General features: G+C 42.3%; 1 protein-coding gene across 1 annotated transcript in view; it reads left to right on the top strand.

Moving 5' to 3' along the window:
* The window catches only part of LOC124787662 (lysosomal-associated transmembrane protein 4B-like), an 80,045-nt gene that overhangs the window by 22,800 nt on the left and 37,234 nt on the right, over positions 1-20,011 (top strand). The window contains exons 2-4 of the mRNA XM_047254473.1: positions 1,848-1,935; positions 7,818-7,857; positions 17,819-17,857. Coding sequence (XP_047110429.1) covers positions 1,858-1,935; positions 7,818-7,857; positions 17,819-17,857 — 157 coding nt within the window. The 5' untranslated portion in view covers positions 1,848-1,857. The remainder of the gene's footprint in view (positions 1-1,847; positions 1,936-7,817; positions 7,858-17,818; positions 17,858-20,011) is intronic.

Raw genomic sequence — 20,011 nt, 5'->3', positions numbered from 1 at the left:
ACTACAGAAGTGTGTGCTTGCGAGGAGCTGCTCCACCATTATATCCCATGCTAATTATAACTCTCTATGCACTGCAATTCTGCTATGTGGACTGCTAGAACACTTTGGAATCCACGAGTGAATCTTTCCAACGATGTCACGCGATTTTTTACAAGCACCCACCGCAATGCTCGACTGTTTCTGTCCGTTTAATAAGGTCTCTCTCGTCTTGCTTCAGTTGTAGCTGTTACTTCATGTTTCTATTTCACACTCAGCTTTAGGAATTTGAAATGTCCCTAATGGATTTCTTACTCAGGTGATATTCAATGACTAGCTCACTACTGAAGCCACTGAATTCTCCTGATAGATCCAGTTTTCTGTTACTCCTACTGAAAACACAGTAGTTGCCACCTCCTTTTATACTGTCGGGTCTACTTTCTGGGACGACCAGTGGTCAAATCCGAATTAAATGGGAAACAGTGCCAAGAAATATTGTTTCACATTCTAATCAAACGAATAAATTATTACTGACAAGGGGAGGCCGCCAATTGTGAAATTCAGATTCGATTCATACTGCGCATAATAAAAGCTCATGGCCAGAGGTGTAATGTGGCAAAGCACCAAGATGCACTTCTCAGCCGTTGTCGAGAAAATCGACAGTTAAAAGAAACCGTTACGGTGAAATACTCTCTACGGTTAATAATGTTCTACAATGGTCAATAATGTAAGCGCTGGGGTTCGTAATCTGAAGGTCGCCGGATCGAATCCCGCGGCATGCACCTTTTTTTATTATTAGTTTTTTGTAATTAAAATATATATATATATATTTGTATTTTTTGTAATTCAAATATATACAATTACAAAAATATATATAATTACAAAAAACTAATAATAAAAAAAAGTTGCATGCCGCGGGGTTCGATCCGGCGACCTTCGGATTACGAACCCATTGCTTATGCATGTTGGTGAAGGCGGATCGCTCTCCAATTGTACCGCCTCCATTTTTCCGTTTGTTTAACAGGGTGTACCAAAGCTCTCACGCCCTCACTGATTTTCGACGATGTTATAAGTTGCGCTAGGGACCGCATCTACCTTCTTTCGAAGTTAGCAGGCAACTACGCTGTTATGCGGCGGCTGTTTCGGCCCATGCAACATCTGTCCATCAAGTGTAACGAGCGAGTAACGGAGTTTGTATTTCATACCTGCCACAGCTAATTTGTGTTCGTGGGGTCTCTATTCTAATTCGAACGTTTGACTTACGCTATACGTACGTATTCGTTTCGGAATATCGTTTCTACGTCTTCCGTTAACTATACGTGGTAAACATTATGAAGACAATTAATAACATTTGTGAAATACAACTTTGTTTGCGGAAAACATAATAATGTTCAAAGTCGCCAGTTTCTCCACGACAAACGACTTTCAACAACTTATTATATGCATAATTGTTGCAACTGATTACCGGGAATTATATATATGTGTGTGTGTATATATATACACATTTGAATTACAAAAAACAAATACTAAAAAAAAGTAGCATGGCGCGAGATTCGATCCGGCGACTTTCGGATTACAAACCCGAGCGTTTACCGCTGCGCCACAACGCTGTAGAAAATTAATAATCGTAGAGAGTATTTCACCGCAACGGTTTCTTTTTAACTGTCGGTTTTCTCGAAAACGGCTGAGAAGTGCATCTTGGTGCTTTACCACATTACACCTCTGGCCATGAGCTTTTATTATGCGCAGTATGAATCGAATCTGAATTTCACAATTGGCGGCCTCCCCTTGTGAGTATAAGTTCTTCATTCTATTGCAAGAGATGATAAGAGAAAAGCAGAGTTGATCAGCTGGGGCGTTTTATGTTTCAGACGGGACACGATGCTGCCTCAGCTGAACCACTGCTGCTGCGGCTGCTCCCTGCAGACGGGATCCATCCTGATCGGCGCCTACCAGCTGGTGAGCGGCGGACCACCCCGTGGCAGTGCACAGCCCCAGAGGCTGACCATACAACAAAGCTATGGAGGGTCACTGCTACAGTGCTGGTGTCGTTGGGTTGCAGTTCACTCACAGAAAAGTGTCTGAGGCTCTGTGTGGTACAACGAGATATTAATTTTTGATTTCCCTATAACATGAATAGATTTTGATGCAAGGAATCTTAATACTTTCCAGAAACAACGTTTTTCCTGACGACTACTTTAAAAAAAAAGTTTTCAGTTTTCACCTCCATAACAAGTATAAACGTTTTGAGAACTGCTTAGTTTCTAGAACTACAATGAAACAAGATCTCTTACTATGGACATGAAGCTTTTACAGAGGCTTTCATAGGTTGAATTTCAATAAATTTGCCTGAAAGTCAGTGTACATTCGATAAATACCATCAAGGCCGTACTCGCCTATTAATAGTAATGCAGAAATGAACCTGCAAGCTCCTGCCCAAAAACTAAGACGAAATAATACCAGCATGCTTTCCTGTTACAGATATACAGTATATTGTGATTATTCCTTCCTTCTCAAGAAAGAATTCGTGTGATTTCAGATCTTATCTTTTTAGACATTTACTGCGAACTTCCGATAAGAAGAAATATTCAGTTAGAAGTTACAGATGAGCAAGTCGTGCAGTAAGATGCTGGTGTGACTGTGGCTAAAGAAAGAGGGTTGTCTACGCCAGGGAAAAAGCCAAGGAATGTTACGAAAGGTTGAGGGTAGGATACGACATCATTCATCCAGTTGAGCGAAAGTAGAGAAAAGTATACTTATTCTTTGATGTGGTACCACATCACCTTAACGTTCATTTACGTAAAAATAATGTTTTTGACAAAGAGCATCTCTTCTTCACCAAACTCATCCTAACTTTCGAGCTGCAGTACTCACTCGTGTAATTAAGGAAAAATGATAGTTAAGAACGATTCACACTGACAGATCGAAACTCTGAGGCTGAATTCCCACACGCAGATCGAAACTCTGAGATTGGGAAGATTTCAGTTAAGACACAGTCCAACAGACCAGGAGTTTATTTGTTGTAAATGGTCGTGGGAGCTAACATATAAGGTGTTTCTAAATTACCATTACACATTTTGATGTCATCTATTTATAACCAACTTTCTCATGTCCGGAAACGAACCGTTCACAGTTGTGAGTGAACACTCGGGTTAATTTGTGGAAAATTTGTTGACGGTCACAGGAAACCAATTGGATTTCCTAAACATTCCTAGTATTCCCTTCTGCTGCGTTGTTTCTTCTGCGACCTCATTCAGTGTCTCATTTGCGAAACCACAGTGGAGTTAGAAGAAACTTTGGTGCCGCATATAACGACAGTGGCAGATTTTGAAGCAAAACCTCTATGCAGATAGTTTCTTCATATCAAAATAGCTGTCTTCGCATCGAGACGTCGACGCAATGTGGCAAGAGTTGTACTTAGCATCATATGCTAGAGGTGTGGTGTTGTCGTTCTTGTTAGTATAATGAAACGGTCGTTTGAATTCTTACCAAAAATGTTAGAAATTCACACCTAACCGAAGTCCTCTAAGTGTGCGGTGGAAAATTGGGTACATATGGCATACTACGTTGTATTTTCCTTCACTACGATGCCATTACCTGCCATTACACCATTCGTTGTTGAAAACTTGATATTATAAGTAAAAGGGAAATGAAACTAGAAGAAATAACCCGTAGAAAGACTGGAAACTCCATTCGACAAAAATTGTTATTCATCAGTATACTGGAGTCAAATTCACGGTCCTGTCTTTCACAATGAATGATAAACACTCTAACTGCAAATATTGTAACTTTATAATCCAAAAAACATATTACAGGTTTAGCGTCACCTATTGCAAGCCCCTGTTGTATGCACTCCTAGGCCGTATACTGCAGCCAAAAGTCTTTATTACGAGTCCAAATCTATAGCTGAATATATACGTGCACTTCAGCAGAGTGCCTTTCATGACCCAATGCCATGGGAGTTGCGAAGTTATATAGTTACGTTAGTGTAGTTTTACATACCTTATTCGTACTGTTATCAGGCCATGTTCTGACCTTCCACTGACGTCACATAGTCGCCTCCGCAATGAAACATGTTCCGCATATGTTATACTCCATCGTGCAATACGCTGACGCTATAGCCTTTCCTTGACTTGTACATCATCATTTGCAATCATTATATAAAATAATGTGACAAACTATAATACTTTGGACTAACCGTTGGCAGTAAACCAACAAGGAAATTGCATCTGTTAAAGATGGAATAAAAATTCTGCAATAGACAAAACTACTAACTTGTCCAACAGTAGTGAATGATCCCCATAGCTTTTCTAGTAAGACATCTTACCCAGTGGTCAGAGTGAAAGCTAGACTAATGCTCGTTCGTACAGAGTAAGTCTCAATCAATAAAGTCCTTAGGTTGATGAATTATGAAATGAATTAAGCTGAAGCTCTGGAAAGTTATCTCTCTGACTGTCATTTGATTAAATTCAAAATAAAAATGCTCATATTAACACAACATATAAAATATTAAAAATAAAAAAGTCACTGATAATCATATGATTGTAACGGAACCAGACTGAAAAATTGGATCGGTTGCACTAAGTACGTTAGAGACACAATTAAGAAACCATTGAACATTTATTTAAGGCTTAAATAACAGAAAAGTATATATTAAAAATCGTAATCGCAAGGCAAAGCTTGATGTTCGTTGTATAACAATAACCACTTCAACACATGGAAACAGTATAGCACAAGTAAAATGGGAAGGATTCGTCAGATTACATGCACACGTGCATTCGTATCAACAGTTCACACGCAGTAAAAAGAGAAACCAAGCGGATCGTTCGGTACACCATACTTACGCACGGTGGGCCAGAGTGTGACGAGCTTTACAGATCAACCGCGTGGTTAGTAGCTCGCATAGAAATTCTGAAGTACAGGAAATACGTAAACATTTAGAACAAATACAAAGTGGCACAGGGTTTGAAATTCAGGTCGAACAACGAACTTCAATATATGATTATGTTGAACTGAAGGCTAACCACGTGATGTGAACATACGTGGTCTAATTCAAATACAAACCCAATGTGAAACACCTAATCCACGAAAGATATTCGAATAAAATAAAATTACACCTACACAGAAGGTTATAATAAAAAGGGAAAATAAGAGAATATGAAGGTTCAGTATACCACACGAGAAGCACTTGGTTGCTATCGCCGTCTCACGCGGCACAGAAAATGTGAAACTCACGAAATGAAACAAAACTCAAACACGTAAACAGATTTCTATCACGAACATACGGAAAGCACACAACAGGTTCACACGTAAGACTCTCACACTAACTGAAATGAGAGATAAGCTGGTCAAAGCAATCTCCCATCGCTAAGCTGCGATAAGACTAAGAATCGAGTTAAAGAAATTAAATATTAATAAGCATGATAGCACTTCCTAACTGAACTACATTCTAAGGCGTGATTCATCGTGGCTACGTCTGACGGAAACGTGTTAGCTTCTCAAACTTAACCAAGTTTTACAAATTTGTAACTTACCGTACTAGAAATGACCTGAGGAGGCACCCTCACTTACCGAAGTCCCAAAGTACAGTGCTGCACACACATTTCAGGACCGAGGTGCACAGGTGGCAAAGAAAGTACGTCCTAGCTACCTACAACAACCTGGAAAATGGCTGCTGACTATTTTCCACTAATGTCTCTTTGACGCAGCCGAGCTGTACTTAAACTCTAACAAAAGTTGTCGAAACTGCCACTACCACTCAGGGAACCCCTACCTGTGAACCAAAGTATATGGCAGTATCACGAACTGATACCTATACTATTTCTCTAGCTGTTGAGATAAGGAGCACAAAACGTAACACACGAATATAGCATGGATACATAATAAACATGTTTGTAGGAGTTCATGTATAAAAAAAAAATGTTCAAATGTGTGTGTGAAATCTTATGGGACTTAACTGCTAAGGTCATCAGCCTCTAAGCTTACACACTACTGAACCTAAATTATCCGAAGGACAAACACACACACCCATGCCCGAGGGAGGACTCGAACCTCCGCCGGGATCAGCCGCACAGTCCATGACTGCAGCGCCTGCGACCGCTCGGCTAATCCCGGGCGGCAGTTCATGTATACCTAATATACCTATAGATGTGTGAGACGTAAAATATAAGTAGAGAAATAGCAAAGTATGAATAATAAAGTGCCACTGTGCCTGTTTAATAAAACACTTTGCTGTTCATCCTTGTCCCCAGATTCAAAAGCACAAGTGCATAGACAAAGAGATTGCTAAGGCATACAAAAAATCCCAAATAAGGTCAACGAAGCCATATAGAGGCGTTTCAGAAGGACTACATCCCTCCACAATAATCCACACATATAAAGTCTTAGTCTGACCAATACTCCCTTTGGTAATAAAACGTACTTTGCATATTTCCACTCAATAATGTCTTATGGAAGAGTTTTCTTGGGTAATTCACCACTTAGTATTGATAGCACAAAAGAGAGCAGTGAGAATAATTAGTGGTGTTCACTATAGGACATCATGTAGGCACCTTTTCAAGCAGTTAGGTATCGTTACTGTACCATCAGAGTACATACATTCTCTAATGAAAATCGTTACAAATAATCCATCTCAATTCGCAAAGAACAGTGATGTTCATACGTACAACGCTAGAGGGAAAAATGACCTTTCCTATCCGTTATTGAAGCTGTAAGTTGCTCAAAAAGGAGTACACTATTCAGCAACAAAAATATTTGATCATTTGCCCAACAACATAAAGTGTCTGGCAGGTAGCAGATAAAGTTTTAAATCTAGCTTAAAATCATTTCTTTTGGACAACTCCTTCTACTCCATTGTACCTCTTAATGTAGTTGCATGTGTAGAACTAAACATTTCAGTAATATTAATGTTAACACTATTCATGTGCCTATACATATAATGTAATCTGACTTTTTCCACATCACATAGATAAAATAATCGGGAAAATGATTTACGGAACATGACAAAACTAAAACTAAACTAAACTACGTCAATGTCACATGGGCTACCGTTCCACTAAACTTTTGACATACGTAGCAACAAAAACATCACTTGCAGTGTGTATCAGATTTATTTATTGCAGCCGGATTTGGTGATAAAGGCCACCTTTTTCAACCCTCTCTACGGCACAGTGTGATCAGGCTTCAATGGACAACATCACTGTATTTCTAGTAAAAGGGGCAGAAACAATCAGCGTCCACGGAACTTGTTGCGTGTAGTGCAAGTTTTTGCAGCATGTCATCTCAGCTATTAATAGAAAATAGCGCTTAACTGAAGATGGTGTGTGTTGTATCACCGAGGTGCAATTAAAAATAAAAAACATGTCTTTTAAGACAACAATATTTGAAATGAAATTTACAATGTAAACCCTACCGTGTCAATAATTTTGAGAAAATGTAGATATCTTACATTTTAAATTGTTTCAGAATATTTTGCTTGTTGCAATTTCTATTAATGCTGCTCGTGGCCGGCGAGAGAATGAAGTGACAACAAAAAGTAGCTTTAAGGTTCGGGTCAGCTAGACTGCAGTTTATAAGGATTACGACGCGCTCACTCACCATAATCAAACAATCGAACTGTTCCCGTATAAAGCCTTAAGATATGAGAGTGTAGTTATCATATCTTCTCCTCTTCCAAAAGTTGTAATGTGTCTAGAACGAAAAAATTTAATTTTTATTGACATGCAAAAACATTTTGTTACTCCCACTGTTCTCCGCTCAGTGCAGAGTGCAGTTTTATTTTCTTTCTCTTTTTTATGGTCTCAGTATGTATGAAATGGCAAACATCTTTTATTTATTTTCAGGTACGAGGCTTATTCGAGATGATAAGTGAACTCCTTTTAGGTAAGGATATTTATTTACTTTTACGTGCAAGCAGGTTCTCGAATCTATATTTGTACAAACAATAAATCTGTAAAATTGTCTGTCTGTTTATCTGTTTGAACACGCTTCACCAAAACTAGTGGACGGATTTTCATGGGATTTTGAACGGTAACTTGAGCATACCTTGAGAAAACATATGGGCCTTACTTCATCAAAAACAGATTTCAGAAAAAGAACACAGTGATTTAAGTTTCACCTAAAACAGTTGTATTTGTTTCTCTGCCTGAAAACGCTAATCTACGAAACCACCTGAAAATTTTCATGGGGTTTTCATAGATAATTTGAGCATAGTTTAGGGGCACGAAACAGGATTTACTTCATAGCCACCCCTCTTTCAGGGGGTTTTCAGACGTAACTTGAGCGTTTCTTTGCGCACCGTATAGACTTCGTTTCTTCAAAATCGGATCACAGGAAGAAAGAGACTTCGTAATTGACAATTTTATCCACAGTAATATCATATATGCCAGTCTTTAACAATCTGTCAAAATGCTTCTATTGATTGATATGAGCCACATGACAGGAGTCAACGTTATGATTACAATGCCTATACAACGTTCTATGTGTTTAATCAATGCTTCCACGCTATTTTTTGCATAATGTTCACATTGTATAATGTATGACTACCTCAATATCATGCTACGTAGATGCGCACTCCTGCCCACACTTGTCTGTATGCACTACTCGGCAGCAATGCTGCACAAGCCAACGCATTGTGTGTTGAGACAACTATTCAGGGGGAGATCGGGATGCACATAATGAGCTATGCTCACCCAAACAGGCAGACACGCGAGGGCAGCTGACGTTGCTGCACGTATAGTAGTTTACTTACTCACCATCACCCATCATAGCAACATTACTGATATGTAAAAACTGCCATGAAAAACAGCTGAGTTTAAATAATTCTATACGTTACAGTGATTCTTTCTAGCTTCGTAAGAGACGTTTTACTTCGTAACGAAACAGACTCTTAAGAGAAAAAAATATGCACCATCAAGGATTTATCCGAATGGGATGGACATCAGTAGATGTGGTGCACATGTACAAAAAAAAATTATAACTGCTGAAAAGCTGGATGAGCTATTCATATTCAAAAGAGAGAACTTCACAAAGTCAACAACTCATTGCTCCACCTCTGACCATTATGCCAGCAGTTATTCGGCGTGTCATTGATTGATAGAGTTGTTGCTTGTCCTCCTGCTGTATATCGTGCAAAATTATGGCCACTTGATGCGGTAAGTGGTCAAAATCAAGAGTTAGTGGGAGGGCCCTTTCCCTATCTCTGTAAACTTGCTGAACTGGGAAGACATCTTAAGACCAAATGACGAAGATAGGGTTTGGCAAGCACGAAGACAAGCAATAGAAACTGTCGTCGTATATGGGCAGGCACTATCGTGCTGAAATGTAAGCCCAGGATGGTGTAATGTATCAAAATAAAAATTATTTGTGACTCTTTTTCTTTGCTGTCAGTGTAATGTAATAGAATGAATGTGAGCCGTGACTTATATAAAAATGAAACACACATTAATGCAATAGCTCAGCACAAAAGAGAAATAACTAATGTAGGAATATTATTAACAGTGTAATACGTCGTTCAATTTAGCCCGACGTGTATAAGCACTCAGTAAACTAGCTTCGTTCTCGGGGTAGTTATGTAATCGTCGATAATTAATTGTCCTTTTCTTATTTACCCAACACTACAGATATTATTTCAGGCTCGTGAGAAGTCGTGTTATTGTTGCTCCAGAGAATATTTGCCAAGTCTGTTCAATGTACACTACTGCAATACGTAACTTAACATCATGGTTTCGTGTCGATTCCACAATATAAGATAACAAGAGTAGCATCTACAAATGAAATCCTATAATGGAACTGGATACCTGTGACCAGGCCTTTTCTGCCTAGGATGTTATCCCGTTATATAAAGAAAATCTGTAAGTAAAATTGTTAAATTATTGGTAGCTGCCTCCGGTCTCGTGGGATCTGAAATAAAGTTAATTGTCCGAACCGACGGTATGTCTCGTAGATGAGCTAAAAGAAAAATGTTAGAGAGTTTTCTAAGATGGCGCCTAACAATGAAAATTCTTTGTTAAGGCCCATATCTACTTAAGACAATCCAGTTATCAGACTACCAATTGATTGTCCACAAACACAAATTTTTTTGACAAAATAACCATCACATTTTTCGGGTTTTAAGTACAACTTACATTATCAGCTGGTACAGCAAGATGAGCTTTACACAAGAACGTCCTCTTAGGTCCGAAACCAAGCAGATATGCGAAAGACAAAGGAAAGATAGTTCATGGATATAAGCGCAAGGGTCCATAGAATAACATGCCCATTGTAGTTCTATTTTTTCTTCTTTGGCGCACTTGTCGATTATTTATAAAATTTATGGTAATATTTCGTTTACATTTTTTTAAACCCGAGTCCATCCAGGAGAAACAGTACAATGAATTAGTTTGAATGGCAACAAAACAGGGCGTAGAATGTCGTCGATGTACCTCTCTGAACGATCGTTAAAAAGGAATGGCACTCCAGACCAACACTCCTGGTTTTTGGGCCGTTTGGCAGGCAACGGTGAGACTCGTATCCCACCACTGTAGTGGGCAACTCCAGACACGTCTTCTCTCCGGATTCTTGTCTTCAGTGATGAGTCCCAAATCGAACTGAGCCCTGATGATCAGCGAAGACGTATGTGGAAGCGCGCAAAAGAGCGGTGTGATACCAACCTGATTATCGCCCACCATACTGCCCAACAGTGATGATAGATGTGTGTGTTTGTGTGTTTTTGTGTGTGTGTGTGTGTGTGTGTGTGTGTGTGTGTGTGTGTGTGTGTGTGTGTGAGATACTTCACAGCGGTACGTCGACGATATTCGACGTCCAGTTTTGTTGCCCTTCAAGGCAAGCCATCTTGGGCCACCATTTCAACAAGACAATGACTGCTCACGCTTGGCGAGAGGTTATGCTGCTTGTCTTTGTGCTTCCCAAACGCTGTTTTGCCTTTCCAGCTTTAGGGGCAGGGCTCTCCAACCAGCTCAGGAGTTGGATGATCTAATGTCCCAACTGTATAGAATGCATTTTTTAAAAAGTATACTACTGGGTGGTAGAGCTATGATAGTAGGACTATCCCTGCATACCATTTTGTCACTGTTTTCTAGGACCGTTCTGTTAAGCATTACACATACAAACTTTGTCTTTTGCCTTAATCACAGACTGCTTTAATCAGACTGAACTAATTATCCAGTTATTGTTACTATGAATAGGTCAGTTCGTGTTTCAAGAGTTACAGTACATCTACAGGTATAAAGCTCTTTCTTAGAAAGCTACATGGGAGCTTAACAGAACTTCATATTTAATGCACCAAAACTGCGTCAAGTATAAGCGGATGACATCAGCGTACTGAGGAACGACGAGAACAGTTCCTGGAAGTATAACTGGTGCGTAGATGTAGAGGGTAGACAAAAATATGGAAACACCAAAAACACAACATTAGGGATATTTTAGAACCGTGAGTGTATACTGAATGTAAGTAAATTATACAGAACTGCAACCAGTCACTTTTTTGAATAGTTATGTTTTATTCCATGAACCGGTTTTCGAACCTTTTCAGGTTCATCTTCAGATGGTTTCAGGAAGTTACATCATTACTGGTAGCATAATCCTGGGTGCTGGCTCTATGGCAGAAAGATGGGTCACACTTTAATGTATCACCATGACTATAGCTTATCTGTCGATATGGATGTAAATTTAGTTTTTACATACTGCGACGGTATAGGCGGCTTTTTTCGGTTAGTGTCCATCTGTCTGCCTCCAATTTGATGTCTAGTAGTTATATCAGTACACACACTTCCACACGAACTATATTAATTTACAGTTTGACGGCAAGACTTTTCCAGCATCCAGCATGCGCTTTACAACTGTTGGTTGTGACAAAGATCCTGACAGAAAGATATGGCATAGGCCTACTTTGTACAGAGATGTAAGTTGTTGCTCTTCACATGTATTAAAGTCGATATAAGGGCAAGTATTTTAATTCGAATGGCGATAACATGAGAGCATAAGATAAATTAAATAAATAAATTACTACAAGAAAAAACTTCAGATGATCTGATATCTTATTTCTAATAGTATATTACATGCCGTTTATAGCATTTTTTTTCTTTTTTTCATGTTTGGCATTAACATGAATACAGAGTTATTGTATCTGCAGTGAGATGCAGCTGTCTGTATGACTAGGACTTTTGTATTTAAATTAATAACAAATCTTCAGATGATCTGTTGACTTATTTCTGTTCCTAAGTTAACATGATCTGGGATATTATCAAGAGTAGATTCTGTTTATTTTAGTTAAATGTATATGTATAAAAGTTATAGTGATTGTAATGGACTAAAGCTGTTTGTTTGGCTGTACACTTTATATTTAAAAAATCATGAACAAAAGTTCTTTAACTGTTGACTTATTTTTATGCTTACATTAGAATGATCTGCAATATTGGTAAAGGCAGCTTTAATTTTTTCCAGCTAGAATTAATATGTACACTCCTGGAAATGGAAAAAAGAACACATTGACACCGGTGTGTCAGACCCACCATACTTGCTCCGGACACTGCGAGAGGGCTGTACAAGCAATGATCACACGCACGGCACGGCGGACACACCAGGAACCGCGGTGTTGGCCGTCGAATGGCGCTAGCTGTGCAGCATTTGTGCACCACCGCCGTCAGTGTCAGCCAGTTTGTCGTGGCATACGGAGCTCCATCGCAGTCTTTAACACTGGTAGCATGCCGCGACAGCGTGGACGTGAACCGTATGTGCAGTTGACGGACTTTGAGCGAGGGCATATAGTGGGCATGCGGGAGGCCGGGTGGACGTACCGCCGAATTGCTCAACACGTGGGGCGTGAGGTCTCCACAGTACATCGATGTTGTCGCCAGTGGTCGGCGGAAGGTGCACGTGCCCGTCGACCTGGGACCGGACTGCAGCGACGCACGGATGCACGCCAAGACCGTAGGATCCTACGCAGTGCCGTAGGGGACCGCACCGCCACTTCCCAGCAAATTAGGGACACTGTTGCTCCTGGGGTATCGGCGAGGACCATTCGCAACCGTCTCCATGAAGCTGGGCTACGGTCCCGCACACCGTTAGGCCGTCTTCCGCTCACGCCCCAACATCGTGCATCCCGCCTCCAGTGGTGTCGCGACAGGCGTGAATGGAGACGTGTCGTCTTCAGCGATGGGAGTCGCTTCTGCCTTGGTGCCAATGATGGTCGTATGCGTGTTTGGCGCCGTGCAGGTGAGCGCCACAATCAGGACTGCATACGACCGAGGCACACAGGGCCAACACCCGGCATCATGGTGTGGGGAGCGATCTCCTACACTGGCCGTACACCACTGGTGATCGTCGAGGGGACACTGAATAGTGCACGGTACATCCAAACCGTCATCGAACCCATCGTTCTACCATTCCTAGACCGGCAAGGGAACTTGCTGTTCCAACAGGACAATGCACGTCCGCATGTATCCCGTGCCACCCAACGTGCTCTAGAAGGTGTAAGTCAACTACCCTGGCCAGCAAGATCTCCGGATCTGTCCCTCATTGAGCATGTTTGGGACTGGATGAAGCGTCGTCTCACGCGGTCTGCACGTCCAGCACGAACGCTGGTCCAACTGAGGCGCCAGGAGGAAATGGCATGGCAAGCCGTTCCACAGGACTACATCCAGCATCTCTACGATCGTCTCCATGGGAGAATAGCAGCCTGCATTGCTGCGAAAGGTGGATATACACTGTACTAGTGCCGACATTGTGCATGCTCTGTTGCCTGTGTCTATGTGCCTGTGGCTCTGTCAGTGTGATCATGTGATGTATCTGACCCCAGGAATGTGTCAATAAAGTTTCCCCTTCCTGGGACAATGAATTCACGGTGTTCTTATTTCAATTTCCAGGAGTGTATAAAAGTACTGATTTATGTTAGCAGTAGAGGGCTGACACTCAAAATGGTTTTCAGTCGTCTCAGAATGGACACAAACGGGTCCTGTAAGGTTTTCAAGGGAATCATTCTTCCAGAAAAACAGAACCAGTTCAGGTAACGATGACGGAGTTGGATAGCGATCACGCATTCTTCTCTCCAACTCAAACCACAAAGGTTGAGTAGTACTGAGATGTTCTTACTTTGGTAGCCCAGACGAATGCGACAGTTCATTCTCTTGTTGGACGATGCGAGATGTGTTTTAAGACACAGCTGCACCTTTGGGTAATAAACGTGGTACCATGAAATGGACGTGATTAGAAAACATCTTCACATAGTCCTCGATAGTAATGCGACCTTACAGCGTAGTCATGTTTCCATGGATTACCTAATCAGCACCATGAATCCATAATTCATTCATTGGGTATAAACTCTACCTGAAGTTGGTAACACTGTACAGTCAGAAACACACAACCTCATACACGATGCTGCAGTTTTCACGTATCTCGTTGTTTATGGCGTCTTATCTCCTGAACTGTAATAGGTAGGTGGTTCTTACCCCCAACAGCGATTGTTGTCTGACAGTGAGGTATAAGTGTACCAAATTTGGTTGCAATCGGTCCAGTAGTTGAGGTGTTAAAAGTCGTGTGATACACCCTAATGTCATGTCGGACCTCCTTTTGCCCGGTGTAGCGCAGCGATTAACGTGGCTTGGACTTAATAATTTGCTGGAAGTCCCCTGCATAAATACTGAACCATGCTGCCTCTACAGCCTTCCATAATTGGGGAAGTATTGCTCAAGCAGGACTTCGTGCGTGACCTGACCTCTCGATTATGTCCCGTAAATGTTGTATGGGACTCATGTCGAGCAATCTCGGTGACCAAATCATTCGGTCGAACTGTCCAGAATGTTCTTCAATCCAGTCGCGAACATTTGTGGCCGAGCGGTTCTAGGCACTTCAGTCTGGAACCGAGCGACCGCTACGGTCTCAGGTTCGAATCCTGCCTCGGGCATGGATGTGTGTGACGTCCTTAGGTTAGTTAGGTTTAAGTAGTTCTAAGTTCTAGGGGACTGATGACCTCAGAAGTTAAGTCCCATAGTGCTCAGAGCCATTTAAACCAAGCCGATTGTGGCCCAGCGACATGGCACATTGTCACCCACAAAAATTCCATCGTAGTTTGAGAACATGAAGTCCATGAGTGGCTACAGATGGTCTCGAAGTAGCTGAACATAACCATTTCCAACGAATGATCGATTCAGTTGGTCCGCAGCTCGTGGGCGTGCGGTAGCGTTCTCGCTTCCCGCGCCCGGGTTCCCGGGTTCGATTCCCGGCGGGGTCAGGGATTTTCTCTGCCTCGTGATGACTGGGTCTTGTGTGATGTCCTTAGGTTAGTTAGGTTTAAGTAGTTCTAAGTTCTAGGGGACTGATGACCATAGATGTTGAGTCCCATAGTGCTCACAGCCATTTGAACCATTTTTGATTCAGTTGAACTGGAGGACCCAGTCCATTCCATAAACGCAGGGCACACCATTATGTAATCACCACCGGCTTGCACAGTACCGTGTTGACTATCATCAGCTCTTACCAACTGAAATCAGGACTCCCTTGATCAGGCCTCGGCTTTCCAGTCGTCTATGGTGCAACCAGTATGGCCAAATCAGGGATGTCGCTGCAGGCGATGCCGCGCTACTAGCAACGGCCCTCGCGTCGGTCGTCTGACGTCATTTTGCAATCACGCCAGATTTTGCCGCACTGTCCTAACTTATGCTTTCGTCGTACATCGCACTTTGATTTCTGCGGTTATTGTATGCAGTGTTGCTTTCCTGTTATCATTCCCAACTCTGCGGAAACCCCGCTGCTCTCAGCCGTTAAGTACATTGTCAGCGGTGAGAGGTAATGTCTGAAATTTGGTGATGTCGGCACACTCTGGACGATGTGTATACAGGAAGATGGAATTCCCTAATGATTTTCGAAATGGTACGTCCCGTGCGTCCATCTCCAACTACCATTCCGCGGTCAAAGTCCTTTGATTCCCGTCGTGCTGCGTGAATCACGTCGGAATCCTTTTCGTATGGATCACAGACCTGCAGATGCACTGCCCCTTTATACCTTGTGTACGCGATGCTACCGCCAAATGCACATGCGCATATCGCTATCTCACGACTTCTGTCACCTGAGTGTACATCCAATTTTATGATGGTTCAAATGGCTCTGAACACTATGGGACTTAACTTCTGAGGTCATCAGTCCCCTAGAACTTAGAACTACTTAAACCTAACTAACCTAAGGACATCACACACATCCATGCCCGAGGCAGGATTCGAACCTGCGACCGTAGGGGTCTCGCAATTCCAGACTGTAGCGCCTAGAACCTCTCGGCCACCCCGGCTGGCGAATTTTATGATGTATATGGATTTCAGATATCTGAATAAAAATCTCAAAATTCGGAATTTAATCCGCAAACTGTTTCCGGGTATTTTTCGGCCGCTTTTCTCTTCTCTAACCTCTTGCAAATTAGTTACGTTTGTGAAAATTCACATCGTAGTCGAGACTCCACGTCAAACACTAAGCCCCCAGGAACTTCCTGGGTACGTCAGTTCAAAGCTAGACAGAGGATAAGGGTATACCACCTCGAATACGATCATATCCAGTTGAGAACTGTGGCCTGCATGCCAAACTTCGGGTTGGAGACAGGTTCACTTAAGGTCAAGTTCGATTCTGAACGCTGTATTAGGTGTGCTGTTATCTAAAATGTTTCCACAAGAGGTCTTCATTTACTTTGCCAATGAAAACGCCGATTTCCTAGCTCCAAACGGAAAACAAATCACAGCCATTGGCCTGGCATACACCAAGTCCACACAGGACCAGAAGAGAACCAAAACGTGTACTGCGACACTGTGAAGATTCATCTTACTAACCCGAAAAGTAATGACGCGATTGCATCACACTTAGCGGCGTCACGCATCCTTTGAAATCGATGGCTTCTGAGAAACTTAAGGATCCAGAAAACTATGTGCTTTCGAAAGATCATTCCGTCACCGAACACCACACCTTTGCAGCAGAGCGCAGAAAACGTCTATCATAACAGATTTGACGTTTAGAACACTTCAGAGTTACGCACTTCCTGTAAATTAACATCGTACACTTCATGACATTTCCATTTCAAAAAAATGTTTTTAACAGTGAACCTGAACACATTTAACCCCTGATTATTCTTTGTGACATAATGCCCGATGTTTTGCATCCCTGCAGTCGCGTGCAGTTTCATAAAGACAGCCTTTTTATCACACAGTTACAATTGATAATAATGTAAAACTATTAATAATTATAGTCCTGGTGAACATATGCGATGGCAGGCTCTAGTAGCCATCTTCAGAATTGAAGATGGCTCCTGGAGTCCCAAACCTGTTCACTTGCTTCTGTGGTAGCAATAGTTTCACTTACCTCTGTCTGTTGATTCGTTCTGACGGAAAATGAAGTTTTAACCCTGACACAATCCACCGTCTCTCTTGTTAGCCTTTGAGGCGCACAGCCAGCCCTCAGGCAGTTAGCATCCAGTGGATTCGCAGACCACCCTAGTTCAATGCCCTCTCCAACACCAACATTAATTCGCACCTCACCCCAGCGTGATTTTCCCCTTCTTAATTCGTCAGCTTTGTACGTAATGGGGAGAGCTTGCTTATGCGTAAGTTGAAGTTTGTGTTAGGGAGACACTGGACTAGGGTAGTCCAGGCAGAAGTATTAGTTACAATGCCACCGTGAAATTGTGGATAGCACATCCAGTGGCTTGTCCAAGCACTTCTTGCTGCTTAGCGTATAGTTGACCTGCGAATGTTCATTCAAGCATAATGATACAAGGAAAGTATCCCCCCACAGACACTTTAATTTGAAACAGCTGCGTGCGATGTCTCACATTTTAGAGTGACAGTTAACTAACAACTTTTTTTTTTTTCAGGTATCGCAGGAGGTCGTCACGGGTACGGGTGGGAATACCGTAAGTAGTCCATATTTTAGAGATTAAATGCTTCCGTATTGATTCACTTGGGCACTTGTAATATTTTGTATTAAATTTGTCCCCTGTTTGTACGGAATTGGCCGGCCGAAGTGGCCGTGCGGTTAAAGGCGCTGCAGTCTGGAACCGCAAGACCGCTACGGTCGCAGGTTCGAATCCTGCCTCGGGCATGGATGTTTGTGATGTCTTTAGGTTAGTTAGGTTTAACTAGTTCTAAGTTCTAGGGGACTAATGACCTCAGCAGTTGAGTCCCGTAGTGCTCAGAGCCATTTGAACCATTTTGTACGGAATTTGACTGCATTGGAGTTGTAATCTGTAAGTACTATGACAAAGTGCATTGGATTCGGGAAATTCTGAAGACTGATGTGGGTGAATTTCTCTTTCCTGTGCAATTAAGTATTGCTGGATAATTTGGAGACGTTTTTCTGTGCACAAATCGTGACAAATCGCGTTACCCATTACTGAGGGTGATACATTCACACACGACATACAGATTTTAGTCTGAAACACTCAGGGAAAGCTATCTCTCTTCATCGGCAAACACCTTTGATACTCATCCACAATACCGTTTAATGCCTAAATTACATAAACACATCCTTATTGAATATACACAAGAACGTTATTATCAACACATTTACTCGACCCTACCGCATCTGACAGATTCTGGTCTCAACATACGGCGAGAATCTCCACCCCGAAAATTCGAAGGTTGTTCGGGCATATGTTCTGACAATTTCGGCTTAACGAACTCTTGTCTCCAGCGACTCGTCAAAGAGTATTAATGTAATTAGATACGAAGTGTTGAGAGTTTTCGACATAAGCAAAACGGGCCGTATCTCAACACGCACTTGTTTGTGGACAAATACACTGAAGAAGCAAAGAAACTGGTACACCTGCCTAATATCGTGTAGGGCCCCGCCAGCACGGAGGTGCCGCAACACGACGTGGCATGTACTCGACTAATGTCTGGCGTAGTACTTGTGGGAATATGTGCCAGAAGCCTGCACAGCTGTCCATTAACCTGTAAGGGTTCGAGGGGATGGAGATTTCTCCTGAATAGCACGTTGCAAGGCATCTCAGATATGCTCAATAATGTTCTTGTCTGCGGAGTTTGGTGGCCAGTGAAAGTGTTTAAACTCAGAAGAGCATTCCTGAAGCCACTCTGCAGCAGTTCTGGACGTGTGGGGTGTCGTATTGCCCTGCTGGATTTGCACAATGGACATGAATAGATGCAGGTGATCAGGCAGGATGCTTACGTACGTGTCACTTGTCAGAGCCGTATCTAGATGTATGAGGCGTCCCGTATCACTCCAACTGCACACGCCCCACACTATTACAGCGCCTCCACCAGCTTTAACAGTCACCTGCTGACGTGCAGGGTCCATGGATTCATGAGGTTGTCTCCCTACTCGTACACGTCCATTCACTCGATACAATCTGACCAGACAACATGTTTCCAGTCATCAACAGTCCAATGTCGGTGTTGACGAGCCCAGGCGCGATGCAAATATTTGTGTCTTGCAGTCATAAAGGGTACACGAGTGGGCCTTCGACTCCGAAAGCCCATATTGATGATGTTTCATTGAATGGTTCCCACGCCGACACTTGTTGATGGCGCAGCATTGAAATCTGCAGCAGTTTGTGGAAGGGTTGCACCTCTGTCACGTTGAACGATTCTCTGCAGTCGTCGTTGGATCTTTTTCCAGCCGCAGACATGTCGGAGATTTGATGTTTTGGTGGATTCCTAATATTCACGGTACACTCGTGAAATGATCGTACGAGAAAATCCCCACTTCATCGCTACCTCGGAGATGCTGCGTCCCACCCTAGTGCTCCGACTACAACAACACGTTTAGAGTCACTTAAATCTTGGTAACCTGCTATTGTAGCGGCAAGTAACCGGTCTAACAACTGCGCCAGACACTTGTTACATGGGCGTTGCCGACCGCAGCGTCGTATTCTTCCTGTTTATATGTCTGTATTTGAATAAGCATGCTTACACGTTTCTTATAGGCCTTTTTTATAGTTCTGAGTAGCAATTACTACTATATGGGACAGTAATTCTTAAACAATCAATACTCCCAGTCCACTTTACGGTGTTTGGCGGAGAGTACTTCTGGTACCATTACCTCATTC

The sequence above is a fragment of the Schistocerca piceifrons genome, chromosome 1 (genome assembly GCF_021461385.2).
Source record: "Schistocerca piceifrons isolate TAMUIC-IGC-003096 chromosome 1, iqSchPice1.1, whole genome shotgun sequence".
NCBI lineage: Eukaryota > Metazoa > Arthropoda > Insecta > Orthoptera > Acrididae > Schistocerca > Schistocerca piceifrons.
Note: the sequence above shows the minus strand (reverse complement) of the source record. Positions and strands in the feature narration are given on the sequence as shown.